Source organism: Neolamprologus multifasciatus, chromosome 1, assembly GCF_963576455.1.
Source record: "Neolamprologus multifasciatus chromosome 1, fNeoMul1.2, whole genome shotgun sequence".
Lineage (NCBI taxonomy): Eukaryota > Metazoa > Chordata > Actinopteri > Cichliformes > Cichlidae > Neolamprologus > Neolamprologus multifasciatus.
The window spans coordinates 32742096-32753759 of NC_140439.1; the positions used below are offsets into that span (position 1 = coordinate 32742096).

Below are 11664 nucleotides of genomic sequence, written 5' to 3' on the forward strand. Positions count from 1 at the left end.
ACTCATGAACCGTGGATCTGAGTCCTGAGCAGTGTTCCCACAAACCAACGCGTCACATTTGTCTCCTTTTCTGCAGCAGAGGTGAAACCTATGTCTAGGAAGTGTGAACCCGTTTCGCACCAACACACTTCCCCAAGAAAAACAGCCACCTTAATTCAAAGAAAACACTTTTTTTACATTTACTTTTGAATGTTTTTTGTTTTGTACATATTTCTGATGTTGCCTATTGAATAATGTGTTTGAGAGCTTGGTCAACTTTGGTTATTTTGAAACTTGATTTGATTTTTTTTAATTAATTAAGCTTCAAAGGGTTTTAGGAGACACTAAGCTAGTCAGCTCACTTAAACATTGCAGTCTTTTGTGCTTAAGAAGGTTCCTAATGAGGGGACAATAAAGTATCAAAGTGACAGCCACAATATGAGTTGGACATCTGATCTAGATGAACAGAGTGTCGGTATTTATTCATTCCAGAAGAAAGCGAATAATGCCATCCCACAATCCAAAGCAAGACACCATCACAACATCACTGGCAGGAGTTGTAGTGTTTCACATAAATTACTGTTGTGTTTTCCATCTTATTTTATCATTCGCTGAAGTGTGGATATATTTGGAACTCCCAAAAACGGGGTAAACTATGAATGCTATATTAATGTGATCAGATCTGCTTAGAAATAAAGTTTCTGAGCTATATTGAAATGATCAAAGAGACATTAAAGTCCACAGCTGGAAGAAGGAATAAGTCCGGGAGAGGTGAAAATTCTGTGACGCTGTAACAACTGGTTCATTCTATTTTGTGACCACTGTTATATATTTATGATTTCTCTGGATAATATTTTTCCTCATTCACCAACACAATAAGTACAGACAGGTGCATAATAAATTAGTGACAAAATTATGCTGACAGACCGTTCTGTTCAGTTCAGTTCAGTTCAGTTCAGTTATTAACATGATAAAACAATGATCTTTAAATTTCAGTTTGCAGTTTTGTGTTATGAATCCCATCCTGTCCTTATTGTTGTGGAATATAGCACAATACTTGGGATTTCGTGTAGAAGATTTCATTGAAGTTCCATTGAAACAAAATCTATGTGGCGGCCGTGGTGGTGATGAAATCAGTGACTCAGTAATCAAATAACAAAGACAAGACAAAAACACTTCAGGACAACGTTCATAATGAAGCACTACAGGTTGGCACAAGTAAAATTGCATACAGAGTTTGTAAAAACACATACATACCGGCAAATGCACATGTGAAGATAATGTTGGCACAGTTGCAACCTTAAATTTTAGATGTACTTTTTGCAGTTCACCCTCAGAACACTGTAATTTCATTACAGCACATTACATAAAGCATTTTAAATTTCTGTTGATTGGGGCTGATCATGAAGTCCTCATGAATTTTTATTTGTTATTGAGGAAAAGACAATGACCTTTGACCCTGTGCCACGAGTCACCGTTAAAAACAACATTGCATTTATGTCTTGATGCATGCTCAATCATCCAGTTAAGTAAATCTCTAATAAATCTAGTAAATCTCCAAAAGTTGATTCTGTTCATCTGGACGTAGCATTTTCAGTGGGAGAAACGTTGCATTTACATATGTTTGGATTTATATATGTTTTATTATTCATTCATGATTTTCTGTTACATATTGAATGAACTACCAGCTGGTCCAGTGCTCTTGTTACATACAAATTACTTTTTTAGCACAAGCACACAAATGTGCTATTTATAAAGATATGTATATATATATATATATATATTTTTTTTTTTTTTTGACAGAACTCGCTTCAACTCTGTATTCACATTTTATTCATTAATTTCTTTTTCATTTTGAACTTCTGCAGATTTTCCCCGGCTGTCAACTGTCTTCTTCCCTCCCAGGCCGGTGATAAAGAGGATCTTCCTTCTCTTAATCCACATTAGCTCTGATGTTGTTTACTCACTTGTAATGAGTGAATAATCAGCACAGCGGTGCTAACCCTTTCATCCCAAACCCTTTTAGCCCAGAGTTTATTAACTCTACCACGATGAAAGACCTCAGTGAGAATATTAAGCTTTGTGTTAGGCTTACTGCTCGCATATCAAATGAAGCACATGTAGGTGGCAAATGAAACACTGGGGCCTAATTCTTCAGCCTGATATGCAGATCCACTATTCTCTATGAATATTAAAGTGCTCTCAGTGGGCTTAGCAGGTAATTAGGGCATGAGGTGAAAGAAAAGGGAAAGAGCAGGGAGGGATCCTAGTCTAGACTCAGTGGTGCCACGAACCTCTCTGTGTTTGCAGTGCCCCATTAACAAAGATACACTAAAAGAAAACTAGATAACCAGTCACAGAGACTGATCTCTGACATGTTGTGGAGATTTTTCAAGTACTTTAGCCCCCCAACAGAGACGTTTTTAAGAGGCTTCTGGAAAGGCTAGTTTCTGAGGTATATGTGTGTGTTTGCACTAAAGTAAGATGACTGAACCTGTAATCATAACCTAAAAAATGATGACAGAGTGATACAAGAGCAAAAGTAAATAAGATATGAAGATAACATGATTCAATTTGAAGATGACGGCTAAAATAATAAAAGAGAAATGAATCCATATGAAAAGTAATGATTATTTATGGATTGTCATCTACTGGAAGATGTGAGGTGCTGTTATGGAAATCATTTTCTTTTTATGTTATTGATATTTTTCTGTATGTGTTTGCAAACTAGTTAAGGCTATAAATGCCATTCAATGTGGCACAGTTCACATAACATACTTATCCCTATAAAAATATAAGTTAAATTAATTTTCGCAGCCAGCTGGAGCCTTCCCAGGTGGCTTAGGGTAAACCTGGGCAGGTTGCCAGTATGTCACAGGGGCAACGCAGACAGACAGCCATGACACATCAACCTAACATGCATGTTTTTAGACTATGGGGGGAAGCTGGAGTTCCTGCCATGTATATGACTTTCTATGTTTCTATAATGCTATATATGAGTTATATTTGCTAGTGGCAAATATCTACTATGTTATAATACCTAAAAAGCCTACAGATAACATTTTAAGTAATAAAAACTTAACCATAACCATAATAAAAACTTGTTAAATATTAAAAAACAAAACAAAACTGAAATGAAACAAACAAATCCTGAACCCAAATGAATGTAAGCTCAACCAGTGCTATAATATAATATAATATAATATAATATAATATAATATAATATAATATAATATAATATAATATAATATAATATATTAAAGAGCTTAAAAGCTTAAAATTATTTTTTAAGCTCTGTGAAATAGTATATATTTTTATTGAATATACACATATACATACATACATACATACATACATACATACATACATACATACACACACACACACATATATATATATATATATATATATATATATATATATATATATATATATATATATATATATATATATATATTTACTAACACAGATAATATTTGCCATTATAGTATTTGACAATCCAATGATTCATATTTATTTTGAATTGTAGGAGAGAACTCAAACTGATGCAGCCTCACATTTAATTAAGATAAACTGGTTAAGTAGTTTGTCGATATTTTCCTCTATTATTCCCAGTAGATTGTTGTTTTATTCTGAATTCACATTTGTGGAGGTGTTCCTTTCAAAGTATTACAGCTACAAATGAGTGTGGGAGATGGGTTCTTCTCCTCTGTATTTGTTACCAGCAGAGGGCGCCCTCTGGTAAATCCCCAGAGCTCCATGCTGCTTTACATGTTTAATATAGTTTCTCAATACTAAATTATACAAGAATGGACACAAAATATAACCACAAACATACATGTTTGTTTTTTTATAGTCAAAAGTGCATTCAAAAGTGTACTCACTTATATTTTATTTAGCTGTGTGTTATCGCAGTCTTTCCTTTTTCACATGTGCACACCTCATCCATGCACATGAAATGTGAATGAAAGAAACTGACTGGTGTATCATGCGAGAGAAGCTTCGAATCCGGACAAGATATTTTATATTTAAATGGTTTATTATAAATAGTGGTATAGAGAAATAGAAAAATAACTGTTAGTCATATCAATATTTACATGGAATTTTTCAGAGGAGAAAATAAATAAAAGATAGAATTAGAATGATTATTTCAAATAAATAACTTGATTCACAGTGAGGCAGTAAACACAGTAAAGTTTTTGTCTTTTTCTGATCACACAGAGATTGGAGTGTTCAACCCCAATACTCCCTTGGAACCAGCGGGGTGCAGAAGTCTTTGCCACACATCTGTTTTGAAGAAAGTGGAAGATATATTAGTATTAGAAACATGCAAAAAAATTATTGTACAAACAGTGAATTCTGAATTATGTGACTGATTTAATATTCACAAACCTGACAGGAAGGCTGTGGCCCTGGAGGCGACTGTAGGATACCGTCCATGCTCATATCTCTCTGGGGAGCTTCATTGTATGGTCTGTGGTGCTGATCCACTCCAATACTACAATTCCCAGAATGCAGCACAGTATTCTGGCTATAACATGGTGTTGGGTACAGGCTGCTCTGGATCAGATTCTGGCTCTGCATCTGAGTCACTTGTCCTCCTGTGGAAGCACTCTGGAAGTAGCTGAGGATGTCAGTGGATGACGTGTCACTGACTGAGGTGTCTGCTCGTTCCCTCCTCTGAAACAGCACCTCTTCGCTGAGGCCCAGCTGGGATGAGAGGTAGGAGATGTAGCGGATGGTGAGTCGGAGGGTTTCTATCTTCGTCAGAGTTTGTCCGGCAGGTGCCACTGAAGGTGGAAGGTAGGACCTGAGGTGATGTAGAGCCTTAGTCAGATCCCTCATCCTTAATTTCTCCTTTTCGCTGGCGCTCTCCCTCTGCTTGCTCCGGATCCGAGCGGGCCTCCCAGTCCTGCGCCCACGTCCGGACAAGGAGCACGGTGAGGACTTGAGGCTTTGGGAATAGCCGGTCTTGGCTCCCATGGGAGTACACTGTGGAAGCTGCTGGTAGCTAGGAGAGAGGCTGGAGTCCATGGAGTGGACAGGAGAAAGTGTCTCTGGGGAGGAGATGCTGGAGAGGTCCGAGTCGGAGAACCACTGGTACTGCAGACTGTAGTCAAGGTGAGGAACTGAGGAGGTATCCATGTTGTGCTAAAGGGGCTCAACAGTGTGACTGGAAAGCTTTAAGTGCTCCTCAGTTCTGCTCCAGTGCTTTATAAGCCCAGGCCAGGCCACAGAGGTGCGAAGTGACACCTCCACAGATTCTCACAATCACTGTCTAAGCAGAGGCTGCTGCCCCTGAACACACACACACACACCATGAGTGGGACCCTGTCTCTGTACCTCTCCCTCTGGTTCTCCCTCTTCTCTGAATCTGGGAAAGCTCAGCTACAGCAGTCGACGTGTGAATTTTGACTCCTTCTGAAAACAATAAACAGATTTTGGGTTTTTTTGGCTTTTTGTCCCTGCAGCGGGCCAGATGCATTTTGCACATGTTTAAGGGATTTGTTTGGAATAATCTCCTTTCTCTTTCTTACATTCACTTGCTAACAAACACACACGCACAGGCAAACATGCGAAAAGGTCAGTGCACTCAACAATATGACAGAAGAGTGTGAAGAAGACATACACTGCAGAAATAAAGCAATGATATACGATACAGAAAAACCTGCCTGTATGCTGACTTAACCACAGTTTTTTTACATTGGCTCCTGAAGATGGATGTTATGTACTTCACACTAATCTGCAAAAGTACCAAGAAAAGTCAACGTTTACTATAAATTAGAAGTATGTGGAACTTAATCAGGATTCTGATCCATTATTAGCAAATATCTATCAACGAGCTGAATTTCAACAGCTGCACGACAGATAGTACTAAAGATAGATAGTATTAAAACAATAACATTTTCTGAATCTGATTCAACATCAGAGTTATTATAGTACTGATACTATAGTTTCTACTTAGCTTTCCATTTCCATTTTCAGTTCTCGGTTAGGGTTTCCAAAGTTGGGTTCTTCTTTAGTTACAGTTTGGTAGTAACATGCAAGATTTACATTCAGAACAGGTTTTTATAATGCAAACACTTAAACATGTATTTCAGCAACCAGGCAATATGTTGCATGAGGCTGTAAACCCCCGACACCCTGTGTGATCAGCTCTTAAATTCTTCTATGAAGTGCAGTTTATGCCTAAATGCATGTTTTATGGATTTAAACCAGTTGAGGCAAGCCCAGATATTAGACTGCTCCTATTATCTGATTCATTTCGACGTCAGATGTAGCAGGTTGATCTGTGCAGGGTTTGAATTGGGTATGAATATTGTTTATGACTTTATTAAAACGCAACACTAATGAATGACATTAAGTAAAATATTAAAAGCTAGCGTGCAGAATGAAAACGCTAAATCGAGAGTCTGGGATTGTGTGTTGTTTTGATCATGTGTGGCATGTATTTAAAATGTGGATGTGCTGCTTCAACAGGTCTTTGCCTCTCCTCACCTCACTCTAGCCTTGAACCTGACAGCGTCCATTATTCTTCACTTCATCTCCTTCATTTTACATCCCACCATTTCTCACCTGTGTGATCATTTTATTGTCACGGCAAATCAGGCGTGAGCACCAATCCTCTTCTGTCTTTACCTCGATCGGTGAACTGAAACCGCTGCTCTTGTTTTATGTGCTTCAAGGAAGAAAAGTTATGTCCTAAATGGCTAAAATGCAAATATAATGAGGTTTAATGGAGCCTAATGAAGCTCCGTTATCCAGTTAAAGCTGAGGTGTGATTATTTCACACTCATGGGAACTGATGAGTCTGAAGGCGTCACTTCACACCTCAGCAGTGAGAACCAGGAATGCTGGAAAATATAGTCGCTGGTAACCTCTCTGTGTCCCCAGTCTTTCTGTGTTTTCCCTGGAAAAAGCTCGGTATTAAAGGAACAGTTCACCCCAAAATTCCCTTTAAGTGTTCTATTTTTTCCTCTGGTCTGTAATTTCCATTATTTTGATGTGAGTTGTCAAGTTTTTGAGAAACTATGCTTGATTTATGCTGCTAAAAGTACCAAATTAAGACATTTGAAAAACTAAACAGAATTTATCTTTCTGGAAATTTTGGCTAATGTACTTAGAATAATACACAAATCTTACTGTGAACAGTTTCTCATACGAACTATTATCTTTCCACTACACATCACCAACCAAGAGATGGGTGAGACCCACAAACTCTCCACACATATAGATACATGGCTTTTTCTTCAAGGATAAGGCTGGTAGAAATAATTCCTCCATTAAATGGCTCACAGTAAGTTTGTGGATTTTTAACTAAAGGAAGATTTTTGGAAAGAGACATTTCTGTCAAGTTTTTGAAATTTACTTTTATGTGTTTGTACACTTTAAGCAAGGCCAGGTGAGCACAGTTTAGTTCCAATATATTTAAAGAGAAGGCAAACATTTCCCCAGTTCATATCTCCCAAAGGGGAGACCGGTGTGCCTTCTGTCCCCTTAAATAAAATGATTGCCCTACTGAGGGCTTTTTATGGGGTAGATTTAGAACATAACAGAGATGATAAATTTCCCATTTTAGTGAAAAAGTTTTAAATTTTGCATTCTTGTCTTAAAAAAATATGGCATCTTAAATCTGAAACCTATTCCAAATAATAAAACATTCAGGCTTTATTTGAGTGTACAACTTCACTAAAAAAACAACATGACATGTTTACTGATTGTCTGTGAATGCTGAGTCTGTGCATTTATGCTTTTTCACAGCATTTTCCAGTTGGATGCATCCCCTTTTCTGAGCTAGGAGGCAATTTGTCTTTCCTGTCTGTGTTGGACTGTCTGCTCTTTATTAAATCATCTATTAAACATCAAAGCTGTCATAAATCCAAACCCTGTTCAACACAGCAGTTAATTCTGTTCTTTCCAGTTGGCTTTGTGACAATGGCGTATTCTCCTTGATGGAAAACTGGCATGCTGTAAAGCAGGTAATTAAATAAATACATGTTTGTAGACAGTGCCCTCCAGCTGGGAGCACATTCAGTTGTTCTGACTAGAAAACTGAACGGCTGGAAGCTCCAGAAGGCTTAAGTATGACAGATAAAAGGACATAAGTGTATAATATGACACTGTTGTGGCCTGAGCTCAGAAAGTGATGGATAGGTATGTGCTATGTCAGGCTGCGGGCAGAGTGAACTGGGTTTGAACCCGCTGTTCGACCCTGCCAGTCACTCTGAGCAAGGTGAGGCTGTGAGAGCCTGGCTGAGGGTTTGGCACCTCTGGGTGGATGCCCACCCACAGAAGGCTCAGAGGCTGGGCTGCCTGCCACCTGTCTGTGCCTCCCTCAACCCCACCACGACCTCCAGGGTGTTCCCTCTGCTTGGACTAAAATCTAGTTTGACATCATTTATAGCATCATTGTTTGGATATTCTGGTAGTGACATAGCAAATAAAAAATTTAAAAAAAGATAAGAGATATGAAATTTAATGATTCACTGTAGAACACGGTAGAAATCAAGCATACATGCATAGCAAAATAGTTTGCATAACTACATTATTTTGACTTTTATCACATTGATGTGAAACTAATTTCAGGAGCAACAATAAAAGAAAACTTTATTGCAAATATATCACTGTGCACAACGCTGTAGTTCACGACTATTATGGCTCTCAAGGGTTTTAGATAATTCAGGTTCTCTTGATACTCAGATACAAAATTTCAGGGTCAGGGTAGTCTTACTGTGATTTCTCCTTCACTGTGAAACACCAAATATCTTCAAGAAAGATTAAATTGCACAATATCATTGGACTGATAGAGGATAGGTTTGGTTTTGGGGGGAATTTTGTTGTTGTCGTCGCTGTTTGTAGAGATGTTAGACATGTTCAAACCTAAAAACAAATCGCAGTGCCTGCTACAGTTTCCAGTTTAAAATAGGTTTCCTCGAAACAGTCTGCAAGAATATGCAATGGATGTTGCTCTATAAGCAGAAACATGAGTATCAGCTATCGCAGTGGCAGTGCACACAATTCACTTGGGTGACAGAACAAAAACATTTTGCTAAATTTGGTCAAGGCTAAAAGCCTTTTTTTTTTTTTTAAATTCCAAGAATCACTGCATTACCTAAATTGCAGATCAATTGCGAAACATACTAAATATATTCATTTTAAAAACAATCAACAATCAAAAGCAATCAAATGCAACTTCACAGGAAACAAAACTGAGGTTCTGGGTGTCAGGCCGCATGTTTCACAATCATGGTCTACACTACACTGCAAGTCAGTCCTCCCAAGTGGACTGTAAATTAATATTATAAGAGTAACTACTTATCTGTGGTGTCTACAACTATCCATATGGACATCCACAAGGCATTATAAACCTAGATTTACACTTTTTGCTACTGTGGGCATGTGGGGGTTTGCTTGGGTCTGAATGACATACATTTTGTCATTATAGGGTGCACTCATGGTTCTGTGTGGACACCCATGTAGCTGCAATGCAAGGGCGCCAAAGGAGTAAATGAGTCCTACAAAGAGACTAGAAAATGATGATGATGACTGAGGATGAAGAACTCTAATGTGCCGAAAAAATGTCAGCCTGTTTTTTTCTTCAAGAGCCACAGCTGCTTTAGTTATAATAGGTTTAGAGAGCTCACAGGTTAACTCTGAGGTCTCATTATTATACAAATGGCATTGATGGAGTTGACAGAGGCAGTTAAACAGCAAAAAACAAAGTTGTGAAAAGCAGTATCACTTTAGTCCTATGTGTCCCAAATTAATGCGGCAATAACAGCTATTTTGTTAGATTCTGTGTGTGTGTGTGTTTGTGTGTGTGTGTGTCAGTGGGTGAGGTGCCATGTGCCATGCCAAGCACATTTTACACCCTAGGTGTGAAACAGTGCTGGAACCGGAGGGGTCAGCCAGAGGTGCACAGTAAATTTCATCTAGTTGTTAGAAAGTGACGTTTACAGAACATCAAAGAATCCAGCTGGCCAACACGACTGAGGTAACTTCTTCTCCAAGCAGGAAGACGCTGTCAGGCTGCAGAAATAGGTCGAATTGCGCAAAAGTCAGTACGAGATTAAATTTAAATATTAGCTCCAGAGACAACGTTTCACTGGCCTCTACAGCCATGAGACATTCTGATAAGCCTGGTAGACACATCAGCAGAGTATCTTTCACACCTTAGCCAGAGTAAACACATCCTCCTACTACTGGCACTTGCTCACACTTGTGTGCTGCCATGTTTTTACTAGTTCCCCACAATCACACAGCTGGCTCTGACATGGGAACAGCTATTTTTTTTCCGCTCCCTTTCGCAGTCATCGTACCTGAAGGAGAAAACAATTTGCTAGAAAACAATCGAATGAAGAGGTCACAAATGCTTACATTAAAAAATAAGCAAGATATAATTTCATTTTTTTAAATCATGTTTACATGACCAAAGAAATAAATTCAAATGACATTTTTTAAGAAGGCCATGCTGATTGTATCTTTCTTCTTTATCTCTTAACAGATTTTTAAATGTTCTGCCAGTATTCATCACTGTGTCACAGTTTATATTCAGAGTGCACCTCCCACTGAAAGCACACCTTCATCTGCCAAGCAAAACACTATTGTCAAATGTTTTCTTATGGGTATTTTGTACATTGTCAGATTATATCAAATGTCTATATATCTCAACATTTTGAGAAAAGCGCTTATTTGCTTTCTTGCCTAGACTAAGATAAGACTGATAGCGCTGACACACAACCCCCCCTGTGACTACTGCTTTGTTTTTGTGTGACTAAATCAAATGAGATGTAACATTAGAGTTGGGACACTTCTGCAGGGTGAATCAAAATGAAGCTGAGGATTAAGATTAACCTCTGGCAACAGGACAACAGTGAAAAGTGAGCCCTTTAGTGCGATGATGATAAATGCACATTGTGTCTGAATAAAACATAAATAAATATCCTGTTTCATTATAAAACGTTGAAGCTTGTATGCAGAAGATGTGCAGGACAGACGTCTGAGATGGATCAGGGAGTGGAAAGACGAGCACTAAGGAGCTCAGTGTTGAGAAACTGAAAACACCTGCAGCTCAAATCAAAGCAGTTTGAAATTCTGTTACAGTTTTCAGAAAGATTCATAATCACTGTTCCAGTTGACATGGCTGGCCAACCTATTCCTTAAATATGCTTCTTATTCCTTATAGCTGTTGTAGTATAAAGGTCTTGTAGTCTGCGTCACACCAAAATGCATTATCCCTGCTTATTATATGAGGATAAACAAACAGAGGGAAATGGGAAATGTACTTCAGGGTGGAGCTGCTAATGAGCCCAAAATACTTGAGTTCCCACATCTTCATAGATGAATGACTGCTTATGTGGATCTCAGCTCTCCTTTATATGTAAACAAGCACATAACCTACATTATTTCTCTACTATGGGAACCAGTCCATGTCTTGCACAAGTCTCCAAGTTTTTATTTATTATTTTTCCATGGTTAGCATTGTCACCTCACAGCAGTAGGTCATGGGTTTGAATTCATACCGGGGCCTTTCTGTGTGTAGATCGCATGTTCTCTCTGCTTGTGTGGATTCTCTCCAGGTTTTCTGGCTTTCTCCCAGAATCTAAAGACACACAATGGCTATGTTGAGCTATCTATTGGTTTGGAATCAACCCCGTCTTTCAAATATGGTCACTGTTGGCTCCA

At 38.3% G+C, this 11664-nt stretch overlaps 1 protein-coding gene across 1 annotated transcript; it reads right to left on the reverse strand.

The window, feature by feature from the left end:
- Positions 1–4271: 4271 nt before the first annotated feature.
- LOC146526106 (uncharacterized) lies at positions 4272–5645 on the reverse strand. Its single transcript, XM_085168014.1, has one exon. It carries the CDS (start codon positions 5122–5124, stop codon positions 4357–4359), a length of 768 nt encoding a protein of 255 aa, XP_085024140.1. The 5' UTR covers positions 5125–5645; the 3' UTR covers positions 4272–4356.
- Positions 5646–11664: the final 6019 nt, after the last annotated feature.